This window comes from Sebastes fasciatus, chromosome 18 (assembly GCF_043250625.1).
Source record: "Sebastes fasciatus isolate fSebFas1 chromosome 18, fSebFas1.pri, whole genome shotgun sequence".
NCBI lineage: Eukaryota > Metazoa > Chordata > Actinopteri > Perciformes > Sebastidae > Sebastes > Sebastes fasciatus.
This window is the reverse complement of record NC_133812.1, coordinates 1,385,221-1,412,219: the sequence shown is the minus strand read 5'-3', so window position 1 is coordinate 1,412,219 and position 26,999 is coordinate 1,385,221. Positions and strand designations below refer to the sequence as shown.

Sequence of the window (26,999 nt, the reverse complement as noted above, 5' to 3'; positions counted from 1 at the left end):
ACGAGCCCCCGGCTGAGCACCGCTGTGTTGGAGATCTCCCTAGAGAACAAGAGGGTCACCTCTAGGTGACTACGAGTCGCTGAGAGGAAGTCTCTGACTGTTGTTTGTGCTTATGCACAAAGCAGCACCTCGGAGTACCCAACCTTCTTGGAGTCTCTGGGGGGCGTCCTGGAAAGGGCGCCGACTGGGGACTCTATAGTTCTGCTGGGGGACTTCAATGCTCACATGGGCAACGATGGAGAAACCTGGAGGCAAGTGATTGGGAGGAATGGCCTGCATGATCTGAACCCGAGTGGTGCTTTGTTGTTGTTGTCACTTCTGTGCTAGTCATGGATTGGCATTAACAAACACCATGTTCAAGCATGGGCGGTTCATAAGTGTACTTGGTACCAGAACAAAAATGGAGCGGGAGGTGGACAGGTGGTTTGGTGCAGCATTGTTGTGAAGAGGGAGCTGACCCAGAAAGCAAAGCTCTTGATTTACCAGTCCATATACGTTCCAACCCTCAACTATGGTCATGAGCTTTGGGTAGTGACCGAAAGAATGAGATTGCGGATACAAGCGGCCGAAATGAGCTTCCTTCCTAGGGTAGCTGGGCTCAGCCTAAGATATAGAATGAGGAGCTCAGACATCTGGAGGGAGCTCAGAGTAGACCCGCTGCTCCTTGCCGATGAAAGGGGCCAGCTGCTGTGGTTTGGGCATCTGATCAGGATGCCTCCTGGACACCTCCCTTTGTAGGTTTTCCAGGCATATCCAACTGGTAAGACGCCCTGGGCATGGACCCAGAACAGGCTGGAGAGATCATATATTTTGTCTGGCCTGGGAACGTCTTGGGGTCCCCCAGGAAGAGCGGGAAAACATTGCTGGGGAGAGTGACAACTGGAATTCCCTGCTAAGCCTGGAAGCAAATGGATGGATAGATGGATGGATGGATGGATGGATATATTAGAGATATGCGTGCAATCCGAGAAGATGCAGAACGAACCCAAAGTTAGCGCTTATGAGCCACGAGCAGTTTATTGTTTGGCATGTACACGCTAACATGAAGCAAAAGCTATTCAGTGAACACTACACATCCAATATGGTTTAGAGTAGGTAACACTGAATATTGAGTGAACAAATACTGAGGGAACAAATTTGCTTCACCCCATCCTGCTTGGAGATTATGCATCTGGAGCTCAGCAATTACGTTAGTTGAGTCCAGTGTTATCATAACTGAGAAAAATAATGGCCAAAGCTGCAAAACTAAGATCCATGTTGTTATCCTTTATTAGCTACCGAGTTTTAAAAAAAATAATATATATATATATATATATAACCATCATTTCGCTAAGCACAATTTTAGAAACCCTACCAGGTCTTGCATTATACAACACAATGTGCGTCCATCACATCCACAGGGCACAGTGAATATGTGAACAATACAGTATACCACAATGGGACACATGTTGTCTCTGCCTAAGCACACACATGAATAAGGGAGACCTAAGGCACTAATGGTGTTATTTAGATCCTCCTTTTGTAGGAGTACACACTGTCTATGGGCCCATTTGAATATGCAGCTCTGTTTCAAGTGTTTTCTCACTCTCATTATCTTTGGTCTGCTCCGGAATAAACCCAATATGCGGCTTGCAAGCATCCACAAACAGTGGAAAATCAGACAAGCTAGTGTTGCACTCCTTGTCCTCATTGTCATCCTCTCCTTCGTCCTTCCTTTTACCTTCATCTGCAGTGGGTGTGCTGCAGTCAAAAGTGGTCATGCTGCATCCGTAGGCCTCGCTGTGAGGCCGGCGAGCCTCATCGGGGATGTTCTTCTTCAGGTCCCGATTCCTGTTGCGCTTGGCCAACTTAGTGACGGAGCCCAGGCGGTTGAAAATGTTGTCCTCAGATGTGGTCTGGTGGTTGGAGCTCTGGTCGCATTGCTCGGCCCCTCGCAGTCGAAGGTTGTTAAGCTTGGAGTCAATGCTCTCCTGGGAGGAGGTCTTATAGCTGTTAGTGTCCAGGCTGTTGAAGATGGCACGGCGCTCTGGAGAAAGCATGTCCAGGGACACGGCGCGCTGGTCCAAGCCCAGCTGCCGTCTCTCCATGCTCCGAATGGTGGCGGCTCGCTGCAGCTTGTCGTGGACCTCGACACTCATACGTCGACGTGTCTCTCGAAACTCTGCTCGCACATTTGCTTTCCATTCTGCTGCATGAGCCTTGATCCCTCCAACCTTGACCAAAGACAGTTATTACAAATCAGTACATCACTTACCAGTGTATTTATATTTTGCTCAAAAGCACATTGATAATTTCCTTTTCAAGATAAATAGGAGCACTAAGTAATCCATGACATTCTAAACACATCTAAACGTATATACATTTCATCAGCTGTGACAAGAATTAATCTCTTCATCCCAATCAGGTCTGTCACACATTATATCAGTGGTCCCCATCCTGAGGGCATCCTCCAAAGAATCTTGAGATGATTAACATAGGGAAGAAACACAAAATTATTATTATTTTTTTTCCCTCAAGGCTTGGCTTTTTTTTGTGCAAATTACCAGATCATTTTACCTTTTCAGTCCTCTATAAATCATTCTGATGATCAATCTGAGACCGTTTACGGCTCGGAAGCATACCTTATGCAACAAGGGGCGGTATAAACATTGCTTTGTTTTAATGTGACACAAGATGAAAAGGTTGGGATCCAATGCCCAACATGTTTGCACTATGGAACTGTGAAACTTGAAACTTGAATTTCCCTCGGGATCAACAAAGTTACTATCTATCTATCTATCTATTATAATAACATGATACATGACACGATACAAAAATATTCAAAAGAAGATATCCTAACACCAACACGATATCATGCAAAAGCATGTAATAGACCCGCCTGTCCACCAGAGAATAGTGTGTCAGTATCACATCTTGCCTCGCCGAGGAGTGAATATTACACTCGCGTATGAAGGTGAAGTACCAGCAGGAGGCAACAAAACCACTCACTTCAGTTGAGGCAACAAAACCACTTAGGTTTAGGTTAAGGAAAAACCTCATGGTTGGGCTTAAAATATGTTTGTAAACTAAGTAAAATATATACGGAAACAATGTATCATCAATACAAAAATCATGTCCCAAATGTCACTATAAAACATGAGATTGAACACACATGCATTGAAACAGACATAGGCATATATTTCTATTGAGTAGTTACAGAACACTTGTTTAGTCCGATACCAAGACCAGGCTCAGGATGAAGTGACTGAGGGAGCTTCTAAAAATTGCAAGGGGGTAATTTCTTTTATAAAATAAAATGAATTCATTTAACCTAAATAACAACAGCATAAAGCTATGGTTTCAAAATCAAAGAATACATGAATTAATCAGAGCACTCACATAAGAAGCATCATCAGAGTGATAAATATATTTTGAATTTATGAACGATGATGCAAGAAACGGCTGTTTGAGGCGCAGGCACACTACTTGTCCTTGCGAGTCCGAAGTGTTTTAAATAGTAAGGTTTTAGCACAGATGCATGCGTTGGGAAGTACTGAGCATATGACTGGATAAATGAAACACGGGGTGAGTAATTGACATAAAAACAATAAAAATCTGTGTGAAGTATGCCTTTAATCTCAAAAAGTATTCCCAGAATATTCCACCAACCAAAATGTGTTCAGAACTAAGATGGAAATAGGATAGGATAGGAACAAATGTCACAGATTCTGACATTAACAGGCTAAAAAATCAATCAATACATGAACAAAATGATTAATAAATGATGTATTAGAAACATGATAATTGGTTGTAGCCCTATTTGGTGGGTGATAAATCAGAAGATGCCAAAGCTTGTACCCTAGTCAAGAATATAACATGAGTATCAACATTATCATACGAGTGTTGATCATTCCTTAGGACAGCATACCTCTTCTTTTGTCTTTTTGGACAGCACCCTCAGCCAGTCACCAATCATGTTCAGTACTGCAGCAAAGTAGGCCAGACCACCCAGGATCCAGAACCACACTAGTGGTCTGTACCACTTCCGATACTCAATCCTTCTGTCTCCCCCTAATGAGAAAACAAGACATGAATGACTGGAGAAACGTACCCCATGCCAACATGCATCCCCTGAACAAGGACTGAAGCTCAGAGAATGATAAACTGTGTTTGGTTCTGTAGTCACATTCACTGGTCCTCTTTAAAGGTGAAGACACCATCAACCAACACAGGCACACATGCACAAGTTGTTTATTTCATTTCATATTTCCAAGAATTTATACTTTTTGGAATAAACATATAGGCTATATGAACATAGATAAGTTATAGGAAAAAATCAAAATAAGAATGTGAAAATGTGTGCATTGTACTACAACATACAGTATAACAACAATAAATATGGAAAATATGTAGAATAGATAGAGAATAGAATAGAAAGCTTTATTGTCATTGTACATGGTACAACGACATTTGGATGCTTCTCGAGCTCAGTGCAATTAAAAATAGATAAATACAAATAACAGACAGCTACAATACACATTCATTCCTCCATTTTACACATAACATTCACAACATTCATAGTACCCATTCGTTCCCCACATGATACACATGTAATTGATTTGGAGTGCTTCTCCAGATCAGTGCAATTAAAAACGGTGTATAAATAGTGTAGCTATTTCACTAATACAAAATAATTATTGCACAACTATGAGGTATTTACTGTTTGACAGAGTTTAGAGTTCTTATGGCCCAGGGAAAGAAACTGTTTGTGTGGACCTGTAGCGCCTGCCGGAGGGCAACAGGTTCAATAGGTGATGTGCTGGGTGGGGGGAGTCCTTGATAATGTTTTTGGAATGTTTTTGTATACTACAGTATATACCAATATTGTAAATAATAGTAATGTGTTTAAAATGCAGCAATTGAAATGCATAAATACAGTAATACCAGAGTAAATCGGAGTATTGCACTGTAGAAGATATAAATGAATTATCCAAGGGCCAGTCTATTGACTCAGAATGTCTGACACACTGAGGATATTTAATATGAAATGATCTTAAAACAAAGACTATTCCTCAATAAATATTGAGCCATGTCATCCAATAAAGCACTCCAAGGTGTAAATCCTGTACCATGGCTAAATAAACGTAATGAACACAGTGTTATCAAACTGGATTTTATATTTCACATGCCTCATCTAATCCCTGCACTTGTCACTTTCATATATTTCATCAAACTGGATTTAGATTGTTGATTGCATTCAACTTCAATTTTTACATGATTTATTTATTAATGCCCATGTCACATTAAAATTTTGCTCTTGTCACCTTCATATTTATTTCTTACACCTCATTTCTTTGTCCATAGCCCAGTCCATACTTCCTTTGTACAGTCAATATTTCATTTCAACTTTTGTATTTCTTATTTTAAAGCTATTATTATTCCATTCTGTAAATAGATTTTAATAACTTTATTAACGTTAATTTTAATATAAATGTGTTGATCTGCGTGGTGGATGCACTGGCACTAGGGATGTCCATAATTAACCGTTTAACCGTTAACCAACATTAAGCATTTTAACCGATTAACGCTATCGGTTAAAACGGTTAAAAGAATTGTTAATAATTAATTCAAAAGCTGAGCGGCTCAGAGGAGCTACTCGTCTCTTTAAGGAGAAAAGCTGGTCCACCTTAACAGACCACCTTAAGAAGCGGAGCCGGAGTTGCAGGATACAGGAAGTCGGCTCCGGTCTCTGTCTCTCTTGAGCGGAGTGGAGGAGTTGTAGTTTCATAACATTTATTCACCAACAAATAAACTGTCCACACACTGCTACACCTACGATCACAGCTAGAACAACACCAACAACCTCACACTCACCACCAACACACACACACGGTCTGTTGGAAACTCACTAAAGTTACACAGACTACATGTGGCGGCGGCGAGCACGAAGCCTCCGGCAATGCTACAGCTGCTAACGTAGCACAAACACACACACTGTCTGTTGGCCACTCGCTAAAGTTAATCCGGGCAGACACACAGCTGACAACCTGCTAAACTAAACTAAATGTGTGGTGGAGACTTTTACTGTGAAAGTGGCTGCATGTCCGCGACACTACACGCAGCATCGTAGCTGCTAAGTTAACGCTCCCGGACGGTGAACTGGAGACTCCCGTCAACCAATATCTGTTGTGCTCCTGCAGCTGGTACGAGGCACTAATCTTGTCGGCTAACGGTTAATAATTGGTTAACGAGGGTCGGTTATCGGTTAAGAACATTTTTCAAAATGAGCATCTCTAACTGGCACTGCAAGGACAACATGAATGAAAGACTTAGGAGGGATCGAATGTTCAGTAACCACTTCACCCACAAGCTCCTCCATTTCTGTGTCATAAAAAAATCCTTTTCTCTGTCGTCCTCTCGGTAGTTGAAGTTGAATGTGGGCGTGTCGAGGGCGGGAAACGAGGCTGATACACGTGCGGTCAATTCCAAGTTGATTTGTGATTTATAAAAGGAAATTGCGCACTGACAGGTGTTCGCATGGTTTAATAAATCAGAATAATTTATATGCACTGAGAGACCCCTGGTATGAATGGACGATCCCACTACACAAAGAAGGACACTTGACCTTAACTGGACTGGTTGTCTGATCAGATAACAAGTGACTCATACCCAAACTCTGGAAAATATGGACTGATTATTGACATTTATTGGGAGACTGTCACTTTTTTTTGTTTGTTTTCCAAACACTGTCCATCTGAAAATGGTACGTGTAAACCCCTTAATGATCAACAAATAAATGGTCAAACAAAACATATTCAGGTTTTTCTCTGGTTTGAAGTAGTAGTGTTGCAGGATTGTATTAAGTATGCACTGTCTCTAATATGTGCTAGCATGGGATATACAGGAGTGTTTAAGGCATTTATGGCAGAATAAGTGCAAAGGTTACTTCTCCTCATGTGCCTATTATGATGTTTTACTATTTCCCTATTTACCTGCTTCCTGTGCCGGACTTCCCTATTTATTTTAGCCCAGTTTATCTTAGTTTAGCCTAGCATACCTGCCTAGCCTTTTTTCACTTGTAATTTCTTTCTATAGCAGAGCTATGTATAGCAGACTATTGCTCTGGGCGCAGTTCTGATGTCAGACTCTGGCGGGCCGTTTTTGTGTAAAAATATTGATTTCTTCAGTAAGTAGCCGTGTAATAAGCAGGATAATGTCCAACTAGCGGGTCATTGTTGTGAAACAAAACCCCTTCCTCCTGTCAGGGATTCTTTCACATAAATGACCGGCTCTCTTTACATTATCCCTTACATATTAAATAGCAATCTTTTCGAACCCTTTGAATCTGCTTTCAGGGCCTGCCACTCCAGTGAAACTGCGCTTACTAAAGTTGTAAATGATCTGCTCCTAAACATGGATTCAGATTCCACCTCAGTACTTATAGTACTGGATCTCAGTGCAGCCTTTGACACTATTGATTATCGTATACTCCTTGATCCATTGGAGAACAAATTTGGCGTCTCTGGGCCGGCTCTTCCGGGGTTACAATCTTATTTATCCGAAAGACACAGTGTGTCTCTTTCCATAATATGACTTCAATATTCTCTAAGGTGAAATATGGAGTACCTCAGGGCTCTGTTCTTTGCCCTCTGCTCTTCTCCCAATAGATCACACCTCTTGGCTAAATTATTCGTAGTCATGGAATTATTTCCCACTGTTACGCTGATGATACACAGCTGTATGTGCCTTCTTTTGATCTGAACATTAAAGATATAACTAAGATCGCCTTCTTTTACCTATGCAACATCGCTAAAATCAGGTCTTCTATATCCATGGCTGATGCAAAGATCCTAATTCACGCCTTGATATTGTCCAGACTGGATTATTGCTTTGATTATTGACTTACATTTTGCTATTATGCCTGCCCCATTCTAGTACTAGAAATCTTCCAATGGTTCAGAACGCTGCAGCTACAATCTGAACTAAACCCTAGAAAATCTTACCAAATTTCATCACACCAATTTTAGCTTCATTGCACTGGCTCCCGATCCATGTCAGATCAGACTTTAAGGTGCTTCTGATGACCTATAAAAAGGACACACTCCTTCCTACTTTTCTGATCTACTTAAACCTTATACTCCAATCAGGACTCTATTCTGCTCTCAGAATACAGGGCTCCTGTCTATCACCAGAGTAAAAAAGAAGTTAGCAGGCCAAAGGACCGTTTCTTATGGTGCTGTAGCAGGTTACCTATAGGTGCTTGGGATACAGCTATTCAGCAATAACCAGCAAAACAAATTGTTTGTTGAGTTCAGTTCAGTAAATTCCCCACATGTAATCCTCTTCTCAAACAAACCAGTAAAGGAATTATATTATGTTTGTTCAATTTTTCCCCTTGAGTGAATTCTCTTCCCCAAACAAATTGATAAAGAATCTCTGTTAAATAGAATTAATCCCAACATCTCTGACGCAGTCGGAGTTACCTCCGGTACCGGGAAGTTGATTGTCTTCGTGCACAGAGGATATCGGGCCTGGCCAAAATTTCCCGTGTTGTTGAGGTCCAGGATTGTTTGGAGAGATGTACAGCGAAGTATGGAGCTCTGGGAATTTTCCTCCTACCGACCGCGGACTGTACACGGGGCCAGGGATAAACCATGGACACTGCTACACATGACACACTGCTAGACAGACTCTGCCTCTTCTACAGTGATATGGTTGGCCTCCATCTTGTTTTTTTATATCCCCATTTAAAGGAAGGGGGGCAGATTTCTCTGGTGGATGCCAGAATTCCATTAGCAGAACAAGAGGTGTGTGACTGGGGTGTGAAATGATCATTTATATTGAGAGAAAAAATAATAATAATGGCAGATCGCCACAGAGCCCCCTTCCTCTGGAATAACCTCCCGATGGACATCAGACTTTCTGATTATGTGGATGCCTTTACAGCCAAACTCAAAACCCATCTTTTTGTCTTAACTTTCAATTGGTTACTTTTTCTTTTATTATTCGGCTGGCGGGTCAGTCTCAGTCTCAATGTATAATTTAAGCCTGGCAGTCCTGCCGAGGAGAATAATATTAACCTTAAGCCACTGCATCTCAATAACCCTCCGTTGTTTGTGTGCCTCTTGTCCTCTCTCTTGGTTTGGCAACACCTGGAAGCTGCTTGACATCATTCTGGATCCATCTCTTCAAATATGTTCACATTATATGTATGAATTTTTGTCATATGGATTATATACTGTATGTTGTATTTTAATTTTGTTGTTACTATGTACACAGAACATCTATGTACCCTGTCCATCCTGGAAGAGGTATCCCTCCTCTGTTGCTCTTCCTGAGGTTTCTTCCATTTCTTTCCCTGTTAAAGTTTTTCTTTTTTTGAGGGGGGGGTTTCCTCATCCGATGAGAAGGTCGTACTGTAAAGGACAGAGGGTGTCGTATCCTGTACAGATTTTAAAGCCTCTTGAGGCAAATTTGTGATTTGTGATTTTGGGCTATACAAATATCGTAGACTTGATTTGACTACCTAACAGTTCTAGAGTACTTATTTTCTCTTCTGTGTTTCAGTTTTGAGATGAGATTTACATTTCCTAGCCTTTGAAATGGGGACCTTTCATCTGAAGAGAGGGAAGAATGTAAGATGATGATTTTAACAATACTGTAACGTGGTTATTCATCGTCGAACACTATGTTCCAAGGTGTTCAGCCACTAACAGGGCTTTCGATTTTTAGTCCTATGTGAGTTTTTATTCATGATGAACATTTTCTTTTAATATTATATTTCTTACAGTTTTTTTCTTATATATTTTCTAAATAAGCAGTTGGGTGGTTTGCAAATTATCTCACAGACAGAGCCCAGGCTGTTCAGATTGACGGTTCTGCCTCGGAGATATTGCAAGTAAAAAAGGGGATCCCTCAAGGTTCAGTTCTATTTACTATATACATAAATAACCTTGGACAGAATATTCCAAACTCAGCCTTTCATTTCTACGCTGATGACACTGTCATCTACTGTTCTGCACCCACTCCTACTCCAAGGCCTTTGAATATCTACAACATGCTTTTGATAGGGAACACGAGCAGCTATGTCATCTGCAACTTGTTCTTAATGCAGACAAAACAAAATGTATGTTCTTTACCACTTCAAAAACAGCAAGATCAGCACTATCTAAGAACATTGTAAAGATAAATGGTCAACAAATTGAGTTGGTATCTACTTTTAAATATCTAGGATTCTTAATTGATGACCACTTTTCTTTTAAGGAGCAAATTCAGTATGTTATTAAAAAGTTGAAGCTCTTATTAGGATTTTACTACAGAAACAAATCTTGCTTTTCTTTTCGTGTGAAACAGAAACTGGTGGAATTAACCTTTTTGCCTCTTATTGACTATGGAGATGTGTTGTATATGAATGCTTCTGCTCATTGTCTTTGCATGCTGGATAGCGTGTCACTGAGATTCATTATAATCTGTCCTTATTTTACTCACTATTGTGTACTCTATCCTAAAGTGAATTGGTAATCCTTATGTGCTCGTCACTTCAGTCATTGGTATGTTTATCTACAAAGCATTCTGGGTTTAGTTCCTTCTTACTTGTCTTCACTTTTGAAAAGGAAAACTGTAAGTCATAATCTGCATTCTATGGACATTTTGCAATTTGTTGTTCCCAAAGTACGAACTGAACTGGGAAAAAAAGCTTTTAGGTTTTCGGCACCTGCTGCTTGGAATAATTTACAATCTGATCTTCAACGTCAAAACTTAGTTACCTTGAATGAGTTTAAGGCTCTGGTGAAATCGCTGCAGTCCAGGTTGTCTGTGTGTTTTGTATGAGCAAGTTTTAATGTTGTTAATTTATGTGTTGTCTGTTAATTTTACTATTATTTGTCTTGCTGCTATCTTGGCCAGGTCTCCCTCGTAAAAGAGATCTTTGATCTCAGTGGGACTAACCTGGTTAAATAAAGGAAAATAAATAAATAAATAAATAATATATAATTTTAAAAAGCTGCAACTCTAAATGACCTAAATATCATCCTAGTCTGATACAACTTTTTGACTATGAATGATGAGCTCTCACCTGCAACATAGTCACCTATTCCAACTGTTGTCAGAGTGATGACAACGAAATATGTCGACTCCAGAGCCGTCCAGCCCTCGATGTGTTTGAAGATCACAGCTGGGATGGTGACGAATAAGATGCAGCCAACCAGGATGAAGAGGAGGGTGGAGGCCACACGGATTTTAGTCTGACTGATCTGGTTGTGTTTATTCTGTGAGAGAAAGTTACACACACACACACACACACACACAAAGTATAAGCACAGTGTGAACCATACTTGTCTCTTTTTCAGCAGTTTTCTGGTTTCGTTTGGACTCCTTGCTGGCACTGCGCAGAGTCTGAGAAAGGATTTTGATGAATCAGTCACAGTGGCTTTATTATGGCATCAGCATGACTAGTGATTATGATGAGTGTATACTCTGTTTAGGAGGGTGAAGTTGACCTGGCAGTTCATTAGTTCCACAAGGGGAAGTCACCCCTATAATTTGTTTCCTTTTATTTGTACCATAGCAGAAGTTTACTATATTTCTAGTTTCTTAACATTTGTGCTGGCAAACCAAGGTTTTTAAACTAAAGACACATGGACTCACGTGAAATTTATAGAATTTTGTTTTGGGATGTGTGGAAGTAAAACATATTTCTATAAGTAAACTTATAGAAATATGTTAACCAAGGATAGAGAATATTGATCATAAAGGTATATAATCACTGTTTATGTTATACTGCAGTCCCCAGCCATGTCCCTACATAACCCTGACCTCATCCTACCCATCCCGAGGTGATTTGAATGAGCTACAGCATAACTTGATAAGGCTGCAAGCTTCTCTCAGCAGACTGTGGAATGAATAGAGACCTTGTTTAAACCTAGCTGATAGTCAAATGTACAGACGTCAGGTACCAGACATCAGGTGCCGGTTAGACAGGTGATAGGCATCAGGTACCAGACATCAGGTACCAGACATCAGGTGCCGGTTAGACAGGTGACAGACATCAGGTACCAGACATCAGGTGTCGGTTAGACAGGTGACAGGCATCAGGTACCAGACATCAGGTACCAAACATCAGGTGCCGGTTAGTCAGATTACAGACATCAGGTAACAGTTATTTTAAAAAAACAGACACTTTAAAGGTCACATATTATACTCCATTTAAACTAGTTATTATAGGTCTCAGACACCTCCAAACCATGTCTCTGAAGTTTTTTTTTCAAAAAAACAATCAGATCATGCATTCCAGCATGTCTCTATAACCTCTGTTTCAGCCCATTTCCAAAAGTGCTGATTTCTGTGTCTGTAGCCTCTGTCTCCTCCCACTCTGCTCTGATTGGTCAGCGTTTTCTGTCAATCAAACATCCTCAACAACACAGCGTCACCCTCCCCGCCCCCCTTGCGGCCTGAGAGCAGGGAGAGAGAGGAGTGGAGAGAGAGGAGCTAGAATAGAGCTTATAAACCACTTTAAAGTTTATAAACCAGAAACTTCACCCAGCGCACGTTACCGGAGGAATCTGATCAGAAATCGGCGACACATGATGAACATCTGCGGTCCAGATTCCAGGTTTTCCTGACGGTTTCTCTCAGGTAAATAATACTATTTATATCTCTGTTAGTTAGCTCAGTGTTTACCTCATGCATCAACTCTGTAAACCGTAAACATACACTCTGTTTTACGTCTGTCTTTACAGATCCATCTGTGAGAAATGACCGACAGAATCATCCCAGAGGAGAGCAGACAGCTGAGAGCAGACAGCTGTGGGCAGATGGGAGATACAGAGCTAACCCGTTAGCATGTAGCTACATGCTAACGGGTTAGCTACATGCTACCGCTATGACACGGTGTGTAAACACAGCGACCATCAGGGTGGAAAATAGAAGATGTGAAACAGTAGTCAGTTCATTATTTCTGCTAAAAGATAAATGTATGGAAGATCAGAGTAATGGTATATTAATTACAGTAGTAGCTGTCTCTGTGTTACCATGACTACAGACCACCGGAGCTTAGCTTACCATAGTTTACCAGAGCTGAAGACTTTCTCCTGTACCATGTTAACATAACTGCAGGTGAGATGATTACAAATGCTGTGAATAATTAATATTGTCATCTGTCAACTCAAATAAAGTTTGACTGTGAAACAGAAATGTGTTGTGTTGCTTACAAGTCACTATTTACTACCTGTAATCTGCTACATGCATGACATCAAATATATATAATATATAAATATCATCTGTTTAAACAGTGTAATTACATAAAGCCTTTGTGAAAGAACATGTTATATTTAGATGATGGGAGTACATGAAGCCTGTTCTGCTGGTTCTTGCAGACTAACAGTAGGAACTACTTTGCTAAAGTTAGGTTGAGGAGGAGAGACAGTGACGCGCTGTGGGGCGGGGTCAGCTACTGAAGGTTCTGCTCTGGTTCGACCAGGAAACCCTCACGTGACTTGCATTCTCTAATGACGTCAGAATACAAGGAAAAAAGCGAATTTTTTTTCTGCACCCATTTCCGGACAAACGGAGGAGGAGAAAAAGAGAGAGGATGGTCTTTTATGATACTATGGTGGCCTGTAGACACACTGGGGACAGATATTGATGTTTAAAAGACATGGAAAAGTGCATTTTGCATAATAGGTGACCTTTAACACCCCGAAGATACCGGAGGCAAATTAGGTGACCGAATGTCTCTTGAGTTTAAGAGCTATGACCTCATAACACCTGGCACCAATAAAACCGGCATGACTTTTGGATTATGCTCAAAAAGGAGTAGCAAGCTCCTCAAAGTTGTATAAAAGACTGTGCTCCAAACCCTGCTTTCAGTCTGTTCCAGTGTGTTGCTGTCTCAATAGAACACAATAAAAACTCTGCTTTTTGCACCAAGACTTGGACCATCTCCAGAGAGTTATTTGAGTATCCTGCTTTTACTTTTTTTGACATCTTGAACATTGATTTTTGTAGAAAGTTGATCAAGGTTTCCAGACAACTTTGGCCCAAGATCTGAGACACTTTGCTTCGACAGTGATCCATTTTCTAAGTCTGATCTAACATGTGAAAGGCTCCTATAAAAAAGCAGAGTAAATTGAAATTATATTTAAGTAGCTAAAGTTGCTGAAGGTATCTTTGGCAAAGCAGTCTTGCGTAAAAATATCCTGAAGCACAGTACCCAAACTGGTAGAAGATGATGAATGCTGGTGCATATATTGATACTGTACAGGATTTAGAATTTATAGGAATTCTAGCTCACAGCCTTTAATCATTTAATTATTCTTATTTTGGGGCTAAATGTATTTTAAATGTAAATAATACATTTGGTGTCTGAATTATACTGTTTTATGTTAAAATAGCCATTTTTTAAGGGAAGAAGAAACACATCAATAAAACAGGAGATTCTAAACTTTTGAACAACAGTGTCCGTAAATGTATAAAAGACATCTGACATGTCATGCTTAGTGCGTCTCACTTTATTACTGTGTGTCTTGTCCTCTCGTCTATTACTGCCCTTATTTAAAACCAAGGGACCACATTAAAAATGTCAATATTATAAACATATCATTTCCACAAAGCTGACTCATGGACGATAGGAGATTTATGTTGCGACTCACCCGGAACATCTTCTCCACCTTGGCGATGCTTTTGACAAATATGGTACCAAGCTGGTCCCCGACGCCTGCCAGGAGGAATCCAAACAATGGGATTCCAAATATTGCATACAGAATGCAGAAAATTTTCCCGCCCTCAGTGCTCGGAGCAATGTTACCATACCCTGGAGAACACAAAGGAGACAAAAATGAGTTTTACAGGACTACATGAAGCAAACAAAAGCACTGGGCACATTTAGTTACACATTCTAACGGATAAACAACATGCACATCAGACATTGTTTTTAATTCACTAATACGAACAAGATAAATGAATGAAATGTCTGTTGTCCAATCAGATCTCATCAGCTGCCGTGCTGTGAGTTTTCTTGAGATGTTAACCATGGGCTCTGATTTTCAAGTCCAGCTTAGCACTATAAACAAGAGTGGAAAACAAGGTTGAAGAGTAACTTAACCCCCCCTGAAAATCTTGTCTTTGCTGACCTCCAGTTGTAACTTTTCACCTTGCTGCAGTGATGAAGAAGGCCCTGTTCAGACCTGGTATTAACATGTGCCCTCAGTGATCGGATCACAAGTGGACAACTTTAAAGGGACTGTTTGTAAGAATCAGAAATGTCTTGGTAACAGCGACAACTGTGGCCGTTAAGTCAACGAAAGTCAGCGTCCTGTTGCTCGCTCTACATAGATATGAAGGAGCACCGCTCAAAACAGTGAGGCGACACACGTCAGCTAAAAGCACAATATCACTCTATATTTCAGCTGCTTGGCAGTAATGTTAGCTGACCAGACAAAGGTCTCTCCATGAATCAATGCTGATCCTAGTGTTGGCTTTTCCTGCCTCAGCTTCCCGACCGCGGCCAGAGGGAATGGGGGAGACACCGGAGTTTTGGTCGGAGACGATAACGTTTCTCTCTGCGGAGCCCCGTCACTTCACAAGACACGGGAAACCTCTGTTGGTCTGGAGGAGCTGCAGCAGTTATTTCTGCACAAACGTCCACTGTACATTCACTAGATATTCTCAGAGCTAGACTAACTCTTCTGCAGGGTGGAGAGTGAGAACATGCAAGTGAGAGTGAAGCGAGAGCGAGAACAAGCGCGGTGTGTGAGTGAAGGCAGGCAGAGGAGCAGAGGAGCAGAGTATAGCAGAGGCTCCGGTCCTGGAGATCAAAGCTTCGGTCTCCCCCGCGTCCTCCGACCGCGGCCAACACTGTTTAACAGACGGGCTTCACTAGATACAACAAAGAGGTTTTGGTGCTACCGTGCAGTTTGTGTTGGAGTCTGAGTCTGAACAGCGTAGCCACATGGGAGCGTGCATGGGACACTGACCCGGAATGATTTATACATGTAAGAAATTACAAACAGTCCCTTTAATGACAGGAGTGTGAGGAACTGAATCATCACCTGTCCACCTGTGGCAGTAATGACAGCGATAATGTGGGCCATACTTTGACAAGAGATTATCTCCAGAACATGAGCAGTTTAGTTTGGATTAATATTAGAATCTCCCAAATAAAACCAAACTAAGCTGCCCATTTTTGATGATTACAACCCATTTAAATCTGAGAAAAGAGACAAAAACAATCACTATTTGGAAATACGTATATACTGTATATATATATATATTTTTTTTTTTCTTATTTTTTTTTTCAGATCAACAGTACAGCTGAGGATAGAGCCAGCAAATATCCTATTGCATAAATTCATAGACATAGGTTAGTGTACAGGTAAACTGTACAATTTTGTAAAGCCAGCACACAATGCAACATACAGTGCATTTCCTATTTACAGGGGTCAGCAACCTTTACTATCAAAAGAGCCATTTTAGGCAAAAAAAAAATCTGTCAGGAGCCGCAAAACATTTGATCATTGTAATGAAGGTAACACAGTTTATAGTCTAAGACTTAGACTATATACTTAGATTCTAAGTATATAGTATATAAGTCTAATGCAGTGAGGGCCCAAGTGCAAATGTACTACAGCGTATTAGGGCCACATTGAGGGAAAAAACATCTGAGATTTACAGATTAAAGTCATAGTATTACGAGAATAAAGTCATGTCATAACTTAACGAGAAAAAAGTCGTAATATTACGAGAATAAAGTCATAACTTTACAAAAAAAAATCTTAATATTACGAGAATAAAGTCTTAACTTTAAGAGAAAAAAGTAGTAATATTATAAGAATAAAGTCATAACTTATAATAAATAACACGTAAAATTACTACTCTATAATATTATGACTTTATTCTCGAAATCTCAGATTTATTTTTTTCCTCAATGTGGCCCTAATACTAATACTAATACTAATAGACCTACAACAACGATACATAAAACTGAAAATGTAAACAATGAACAGTTATTCATTTCCATTTTTATAAATCCACAGGGAGCCACTGGAGAGGGGCTGAAGAGCTGCATGTGGCTCCGGAGCCGCAGGTTGCTGACCCCTGCCTATATAGAACTCCATTGACCTGTTTAGTGTGAGCCATTGAGTCATGCCATAATCACAGTACCTATGGTTGTGATGACAGTCCCGGCGAAGAAGAAGGCACTGCCCAGATCCCAGTGGCTGGAGTTGTAGGAGGTATCACCGATGGGATTCACTCCGGCGTTCACAGCCTCCACAGAGTGCTGGGAAGAGAAGTAGAGGAGGATGACCATCAGAAAGTCTTGGGGTCACTATGGTTGTTGAGGATCTGTCTTACTGTGATTTGGATTTAGCATCATGCTAGAATTACCAACTCTCCATTCTTCAGTGTCTGCTGGCTTCTGAGGAGACAGTTTTCACTGCTACTGTTGTAGTGTAGGAGAAAATGCACATCTGTAGGATGCTTTGCTAAGGGTGATTTATTTGGTATCATATATTACTAGTTGGCTGACTATTTGTTATTGTAGTTCTTTGTTTTAATGGAACAACTTAGAAAATATAAAATACATAGAATAAAAATAGCATACTATATACATTAGCAAAGTGTGCAAGTTGCAATGTTTGTTTAAAAAAAAGATTTAATGAGGTAGTTAACCGATGTGCAAATTCAACATGTGCAAGATTATTGCAGGAGTAGAACAGAGTGGAGTGTGCTTGTGACAGAAGCTACTGTATAAAGCTGTGAGTTCTCTGATAGACAGAGGTGAGGTGTTGTAGAGAGGTATTGCTTTGGGTATCAGTCCTTGTGACAGCGAAGTTAAATCAGTCTGTTAGAGAAGAAGCTCCGCTCTCTGTCTAGTAGGTGGTGGAGAGGCTGGTCAGGATTATCCATGTGGGATAACAGTTTGTTCAGTGTCCTGCTTCTCCAACACAACTTCAAAAATGTCAAAAATTACAGAGCCAGCTTTCTTAATCAGTTTATTAAGTCTGTTGGTGTCACAAGGTAAAAAAGGAAGGAGGACAGCACAGTTCCCTGTGGAGCTCCAGTACTACTAACTAGGAATGTGCATTCCAAGCAAAAATACTATTCGAAAATCACTGGGTATTATTAGATTATTATTCAAATACCCCCACACCCACACACCCACACACACACACACACACACACATACATGTGTAACACCATGGATTGAGGTTTTATTTCAACCATATTGTTGGAACAGTGGAAGAGGACGGTGGAAAGACAAACCAATACGGTTTAGGTGAGTTTTATTTTGTTTCTGTCGGGTTTGAACGACGAGATGCTCCACTGCTGGAACAGCTGATCTACCTGCTGAAACTACTAGGAGCGCGGCGCCGCTTGCACACAGACACGACGTCGGGGTGCGCTCACGGGGGGTCTGCCTGGGGAGGGTGGTCTGGTGCCAACGGGCCTGGCACGCCATTGGGAACCTTAAACCTAATGCGGCCCGGTGGCCTCAACCTGGTCACCTGACGTGCGCCTCCGGGTACCCAACTCTCTTTCCTACGGAGGGAGCACGGGGGTTTGTAGAAGCAGCGCACACGCACGCACGCACGCACGCACGCACGCACGCACGCACGCACGCACGCACGCACGCACGCACGCACACACACACACACACACACACACACCCCTGCGCTAACAGAAAAGAGCCGAACTGAACGTGCCACACACGTTTTACCGGTAGTAACGTTACTACCAGGCAGCGCCTGCAACGGTTATTACAAGGGAAATATATATTTTTTAAGATGGGACGAATAGTCGCATAGACTATTATAACTCATCCCTACTACTAACCACCATTTCAGACAGAACACTGCCCAGTTGGATAAAACTGCGATCTGTCTGTCAGGTAGTCTGTAATCCAGGAGATGATGGACGTGTCTACTCTTCTTCCTCAGTAGCCGTGGCTGGGTGGTGTTAAATGCACCACAGAGCAGATGATGGCATCGTCCACTCCCAGATGAGGGTGGTAGGCAAACTGCAGAGGTAGCCAGACTTTAAACATAATGTAGTTTCAGTTTCAATAAGTTGCCGCTTTAATATTTTGAGATATTGGATCGAGCAGTAGAAATACCACCACGGTTTCTTGGTGAGCAACCAGGAGGCTTCTGTGGAGCCTCCGGACTCGGGAAGGGACCACACCCTGCCCCAGACTGATGCACCCAGAGCTCAACTACAAGGTAAGAAGAACAAATGTTTTCCAAATTTTCTGCATACAAAGAAAGCAGTCCTTGAAGTTGATTTTATGTGGGAGTTAAAGGACATGTCCTGAACAAAGATAATGCTGCAGGCCAGGGCAATGCAGTAGCGATACCATTAGATGATTTGTTTCAGAGGTGTTCAGTAAGTTCAACTTATCTAGATGAGTAATAAGCATTTGCTGGCAGTCCACCACTGATAACATAGGAACACAAGGCTCGGGTTCAGTTACAGGCAGATAGTGCCAGGCTGAGAGCCCACTGTGGTGAACATAAATAGCACTAAGGTCTTGAAGATTAGCTTGATATGCTAATTCCATAGGTTGCAGGGCTAGGGTCCATATAGCTTAAGAACTATTTTGCTGTCTGAGAGTCCGCTACAGGAGAATAGTGGGGTTAGGGTCCACACTAGTTGCACACCAAGGTTCTGTTGCATAGGATTGCCGATAGGTCTGTTGCATTGCAGAGCTGTAGGCGCCCGGTAGAAAAAGTAAAGCGTGCAGATTAAAAGAATAGGGATATAAAAGGCCAGCATTTAACTGTACATACATACAGTATATGAATACTTCCTCCTGTATCTTCTTGCTGCTAATAGTATTGGTTTCTATATGCAAAGTGGATTTGATTTTTGTGTTGTATAAAGCCTTTTTAAAAACATTGTGTGTCTAACATACTTACAGTTTATCAGCGATTACTGTAATATTAATATATAACTAATTACTATTATATGTAACCTTGCGCAAGCAGAGGAATGTAACACTCCACTAGGCCGTTGGCCCACTGCGGTACAGTGACGCCCGGAACACACAGGGAACGTCAGAAGCGCATGGCGGCTGCGTGATTCACGCGTCGGGTGCTCACACCAGCTGCGTGTCTGCTGCGTTTCTGCTGCTGCAGCTGCTGCTGTCAGCCCTTTCTTTCTACATAGAGTTTGTCTTTTAATGACCATTTCATTTCATTAGAGAAGCCATTTATAGAAAGGTTAAGAAACGTGTGGTAATTGTAAATAATAGTAATAATCCACAATTAAAACTGTAATTCCCGTAAAACTGTACTATATTCATTCATGGAGCTCTCCAAGTCACTGCATGTTTTACAACACATAATACATGTCCGGCACATATTTCAGAATAAAAGCCTTGTGTTAACAATGAAGGAATTCTGTCCACAGAAAAAATGCTTGAGGGCTTTTATTTTGGAATGAAAGCAGGAAGTGTTGATTTAAAAATAAGTCTTTACCTTTTTTTCATGTCCGTAACATATTCTACAGATAGACATTGAAGCTGTGTAATGTTGCTGATATGATGTTAATATACAGTCAATAGATCACCTTCATTGTCTGTTGCTAGACAAAAAATAGGTGAGACCTCTATTCTCTAGAAGAGATGCAGCATGAGACGCGCGTCTCACGCACGTCACACGCGGGCAGTGTGGCTGCTCTAACCTGTTAACACGGACGGCGAAATAAAAATCCACAGGTAACGCAGCTGCCACGTACTCCTGACGTTCCTGGTGTGTCCGGGCTTTAACAGTGCGAGCATTATGCTGTGGCTGTTACGTTGAAAAAAAAAAACAACACAAAACACAAAAAGAAAGAAAAGGTTGTTATAAGCCACAGACCGTTGGATAAGTTGAAAAAAAGTTGAAGTTTAAACTAACGATCTCTGACAGCTGTCAGGAGGCACTGATATAAGTGCATGTACCAGCTGAATCAGCTGCTTATTCTGACAGTCTCCACCCATCAGAAATAGTGAACTGTGTTGGCGGTTTCAATGCTGTGTCTGTGGGGAGTGGTTTTGGTGTTGACCACATTGTTGCTAGTGATCATTTGGCTCAGCTCATCAAGAAGAGCCGGCTCTTTCGACTCCCAAACGGCTCTTCGTTTTACCACTTCTGCCTTTTATAATTCAGCCAAATTTAGCACAGTTTAGACCTATGATTAGTATGTGTGCACATATATCACTAAAATTATTCAATATAATTATACTAAACATTATAATTTCATTCATTTTACATGCTGCTTTCTCTCCTCCTCTCCCTCCTGCTCTGTACCTGTAGACCGTCAGCACGCCGCGTACCCCCGCCCCTCCCTGCTTGATGGTATGATCCTTGTCTGTCATCACCTGATTGGTCGCATGGACGTCTTTAACACAACATTCAGTCACAGTCAGTGGATTGTGTGCCGGTGGCCCGGAGAACATCATCCTATCATTCTGCCTTGAATTTAATAAATCATTTTTAAAAAAGCGTCTCTGGGACGGGAGCCGGCTCCCATCGGTCACTAAAAAAGACCGGCTCGTTCGCGACCGACACATCACTAATTGTTGCTGCTATATTTGAGGATGAGATAACATATGCTATAAAATTAAGTGTAGCATGCATGCTGATCGATTTCATGTGCAAATGCCCATCACATTATTTGATTCACATTGCCCAGAGAAAATTGCCATCAGCTGAGCAAAGCATTTCTATTATTATTACTGCTATTTCTATTATCACTATATCATCATATAGTCACTGTTATTGATTATTGTTAATAGTCCTATTTGTATTACAAATTACAGCTGTTCTGCTATTATTGTGGTTGCTCTCTGTCTCTCTCTCTCTCTCTCTCTCTCTCTCTCTCAACCCAACCGGTCGAGGCCAATGGCCGCCCACCCAGAGCCCGGTTCTGCTCCAGGTTTCTATCCATTAAAGGGAAGTTTTTTCTTGCCACTGTCGCGTCTTGTTGGATCCCTAGATTATAGAGTGCAGTCTAGACCTGCTCTATATGAAAAGCGTCATATCTCTGACGTGGGGGGGGGGTCTTTTAACTGATAAAATACAGCTGACTGATCATACACGTGACAGCAGAAACTAACACAAAAGAAGCCCAATAAACAGGGAAACAAAGCATCAAGAACAAATCTGAGGTAGTTTTAACACAGCAGGTGTCCGTTAACTTCACAACAAAACCAGTTTACAGTACCATAAACTTTCAGTAAACACACACTATTAACGGATCTCTGCCCAGATACAAGCCTCTTATGCCAGGATCAGACTACACCATATTTTTGTCAATATTTTTTAACAATCACAGCACCATAAACTCTTGCAGTGTGTTGGTCGGGTGACTGGCAAGACTACACTTATGATCACGACCAATCACGGCGCGTCGTATTCCACAATCATGCGTGAGTTCAGACGTCATCGGGGAGGCGGTTGAAGCAACTGTCGATCATGGTGACAGAAGCGTTGTGTGTGATGCTGGCGGTCTGGTGTTGCAGAAAGAAAAAGAAAAGAAAGAAAAAAGGGTTGTGGATGTGCTCTTAGGTGACACAGAGAGGACGGTACGGGCTGTCCATACTTCAAACAGAACTTGAGGTAACGAATGTTTGAATATATAAAAAGGCAGGGGTACAGTCGCCACAACTCAATGAATTTTTTCGTCAGTTTGGTTGTCCCACCTGACGGCAGCAAACTCGGCATCCCTCCTCCTTTTTGTCATGTTTGTCTATTACAATATTAGAGAGCACCTGATTGGTCAACGCAAAGGAACACGTCGTTGGAGATGTCACACTAGGCGTGTCGAGACGAAACATTCTGACAGGCTAGACTTTTCTTCGGGGTGTGGTGGGGCGTCCCAGACGTGGCGTCGGTTGTCGTGTACTATGACACACTACACGAGATAAGAGGATCGATTTTCGCACACGACACTCATTTATCGTTCCCGATCCCCTTCGACGGCCGTGTCGGGCTATAATCGGGCTGATATCTAGTAGTCTGAACTGGGCATTACTTGAGTTTGCTTCTCAGAGCAATTAAGGTGCGTTTCAGTCTGTTGATGGGTCCAGCGGTGTTCCACAGGCTCGGACAATAACAGGGCCGTCATGTTGCTCATTGCTAACTAACGGTAAAACTTAAAGTTCGGGGAGCCTGGTTAGCTCAGTTGGTAGAGCGGGCGCCCATGTAACAAGGCTTGGTCCTGACCGCGGCGGCCCGGGTTCGAATCCGGCCTGTGGCCCTTTCCGCATCCACTCTCTCTCTCCCCCCTTTCCAAGACTCTATCCACTGTCCTGTCAAATAAAAAATGGAAAATGCCCCTAAAAAATAATAAAAAAAAAAAAAAAACTTCTTAAAGTTCTAACTAAGGGTAATACTTCTTAAGGTTCTAACTAATGGTAATACTTGTTAAGCAGCCAAGTTGGGATGGGGTCTAAGAGACAGGTAGATGGCTAAGATGAAGAGATCATATAGTATAGAGTATACATACTACATCCTGTTTACATTCAGTTTTCCCATCTGAAATACTATCTACCACAAAATTACAACTATTGTATATTTATTTATGTCTATATTTAACCGCCATATTTTAACTGCACTATTTTATGCCCTACATCAGGGGTCAGCAACCTGCGGCTCCAGAGCCTCATGCGTCTCTTCAGCTCCTCTCCAGTGGCTCCCTGTGGATATTTCTCGTAAAGTTATGACTTTATTGTCGTAATATTAAGACTTTTTTACTCGTAAACTTATGACTTTATTCTCTTAATATTTCGCCTTATTTTCTCATTAAGTTATTCAATATTTTTTTCAATTCAATTCATTTTTATATAGCGTCAAATCACAACAGAAGTTATCTCAAGACGCTTTATATATAGAGCAGGTCTTAGACTGTACACCATAGTTTAAAGACCCAACAAGATCCACCAAGATCCACCAAGCGCGCTGTGGCCAGGAAAAACTCCCCGATTACTGGGAAGAAACCTGGAGCAGAACCGGGCTCTGGGTGGGAGGCCATCTGCCGAGACCGGCTGCGGGGAGAGAGAGAGAGAGAGAGAGAGAGAGAGAAAAAGAAAGAAAGAGAGAGAGAGAGAGAGAGAGAAAGAGAGAGAGAGAGAGAGAGAGAAGCAACCACAATAATAGTCCTGACTTTATTCTTGTAATATTCCGACTTTTTTTTCGTAAAGTTGACTTTATTCTTACAATATTACGACTTTCTTCTCATAAAGTTATGACTTTATTCCCGTAATATTACGACTTTTTTCTCATTAAGTTATGACTTTATTCTCTTAATATTATGCCTTATTTTCTCGTGAAGTTATGACTTTATTCTCGTAATATTACAACTATAAGAAGTCGTAATATTCTGACTTTGTTCTCAATGTAGCCCTAATACTCTGTAGTACATTGTCTCTTTGGGCCTCACTGCATTAGACTTATATACTATATACTTAGACTATAAACTGTGTTACCTTCATCACAATGATCAAATGTTTTGCGGCTCCAGACAAGATTTATTTATTAATTTTTTGCCTAAATGGCTCTTTTGATAGTAAAGGTTGCTGACCCCTGCCCTAGATTATCATTTTGTTTTTACTTATACTTGCATTACTTTCCCCTTTTATATAGATATTTTATGAGCACTGTTGACCAAAGATTTTCCTTCCCAATGACTGCTTTACTGGAATTGACAAATGGCAAATAAAGAATCTTGAAACACCTTGAAACACCTGTGTGTGTGTGTGTGTGTGTGTGTGTGTGTGTGTGTGTGTGTGTGTGTGTGTGTGTGTGTGTGTGTGTGTGTGCCCTCTGCACAGAGAGGTGCAGGGAGAGGGCACAGACACGAGGCTGATATCTGGAGTAGGCATCACAATCAGTGGCAGTCCTCCCTGCAGATGTCCGTCCTGGCAGATGGCGACTCAGTGTAATGAGCCCCACTCTGTGCTGAGCCTTAGTGGCCAGCTGAAGGGCAATCACACAAGGACACAACTCATCCACCTCATGCACAGAGAGTCAAACTCTGTCACAGACTTCAAGCCCTAGTTTGGACTTTTTCACAGTACATATCAATAAATGATAAATGATAAATAACAATAAAAGAGGGTATATTAGAAGTAATCACTTCTTGTCTGTGATTCTGTGACTTTCTGAGTGTTGCACTGAAATCACTGTTGCACTGCTGAATGTTAAGCAACAATGCAAGTTACTATGGGTGTAATATCAGGGCTCCAGTCTGACTGTTTGCATTGGCTGCACTGGTGCGCCTAGCATTTTCATTTAGGTGCACCACTGCATAATTTAGGTGCAACCAAAATTTGTCACTGCACCTTTACCCTCACACATACATTATGCCCCGTCTGCAATGCAAACGAGAGTAGATGAAGAAAACTTGCAAAATGCCACAAAATGCGCCAGCTTTGATACTCGCAGTACTACCATGTGAAAATGGCCATGGCTGGGTTTAAGTGCAATCCACATACATACATACTCTGTTGGTATAAGACAGGGGTCAGCAACCTTTACTATCAAAAGAGCCATTTTAGCAAAAAGAAATCTGTCTGGAGCCGCAAAACATTTGATCATTGTGATGAAGGTAACACAGTTTATAGTCTAAGTATATACAGTATAAGTCTAATGCAGTGAGGGCCAAAGAGACAATGTACTACGGAGTATTAGGGCTACATTGAGGGAAAAAACATCTGAGATTTACAGAATAAAGTCAGAATATTACGAGAAAAAAGTTGTAATATTACGAGAATAAAGTCATAACTTTACGAAAAAAAGTCGTAATATTACGAGAATAAAGTCATACCTTTACGAGAAAAAAAGTCGTAATATTGTGAGAATAAAGTCAGAATTAACAACAAAACAGTCGTAATATGACGAGAATAAAGTCATAACGACAAAAAAAGTCGTAATATTACGAGAATAGTCATAACTTAACAAAAAAAAGTCGTAATATTACGAGAATAAAGTCATTACTTTACGAGAAAAAAATCGTAATGTTACGAGAATAAAGTCATAACTTAACGAGAAAAAAAGTTGTAATATTACGAGAATAAAGTCATAACTTTACGAGAAAAAAAGTTGTAATATTGTGAGAATAAAGTCATAACGACAAAAAAAGTCGTAATATTACGAGAATAGTCATAACTTAACAAAAAAAAAGTCGTAATATTACGAGAATAAAGTCATAACTTAATGACAAAAAAGTCGTAGTATTGTAAGAATGAAGTCATAACTTAACGACAAAGTTGTAATATTACGACTATAAAGTCATAACTTAACGAGAAAAAAAAGTCGTAATATTACGAGAATAAAGTCATAACTTTACGAGAAAAAAAGTCTTAATATTACGAGAATAAAGTCATAACTTAATGAGAAAAAAAAGTCGGAATATTACGAGAATAAAGTCATAACTTTCCGAGAAAAAAATAAAATAGCACGTAAAATTACTACTTTATATACTTTATTTATATACTTTATTATGACTTTATTCTCATAATATTACGACTTTCTTTTCTCGTAAACCTATGACTTTATTGTCGCAATATTATGACTTTGTTCTCATAATATTATGACTTTATTCTCGAAATCTCAGATTTATTTTTTTTCCTCAATGTGACCCTAATACACCGTCGTACCGTCGTACCATAGACCTACAACAATGATAAATAAAAATTAAAATGTAAACAAAAAACAGTTATTCTTTTCCATTTTTATAAATCCACAGGGAGCCACTGGAGAGGAGCTGAAGAGCTGCATGTGGCTCCGGAGCCGCAGGTTGCTGACCCCTGGTCTAAGAGTTGCTTAATGTAATGAGTGCGTAGCGAGTGTGTGGTCGAGTGACAGAGAGAGAGATGTGCTCAGAGCAGATCAGCTGTTTGGTGATCACTCGAAGCAGAGAAGAAATCAGCAGTAAAGTGTGTTATTAAATGTACAGTGTCACACACACTTTTGGCCCCCCCCCACCAACCCCCCCGATGATGCGAGGGGGACATGGGAGACAGGTGGTGGAGTGGTGAT

General features: G+C 40.9%; 1 protein-coding gene across 2 annotated transcripts in view; it reads right to left on the bottom strand.

The window, feature by feature from the left end:
- Positions 1-1,246: 1,246 nt before the first annotated feature.
- kcnk10a (potassium channel, subfamily K, member 10a) overlaps positions 1,247-26,999 on the bottom strand; it is a 47,484-nt gene continuing 21,731 nt past the window's right edge. For both annotated transcript variants that reach the window (XM_074615458.1, XM_074615459.1), the window contains exons 3-7: positions 17,137-17,254; positions 14,628-14,788; positions 11,054-11,246; positions 3,908-4,050; positions 1,247-2,213 (exon numbers count right to left, since the gene is read on the bottom strand). In XM_074615458.1, the coding sequence (XP_074471559.1) occupies positions 1,539-2,213; positions 3,908-4,050; positions 11,054-11,246; positions 14,628-14,788; positions 17,137-17,254 (1,290 nt within the window). In that variant the 3' untranslated portion in view covers positions 1,247-1,538. The remainder of the gene's footprint in view (positions 2,214-3,907; positions 4,051-11,053; positions 11,247-14,627; positions 14,789-17,136; positions 17,255-26,999) is intronic.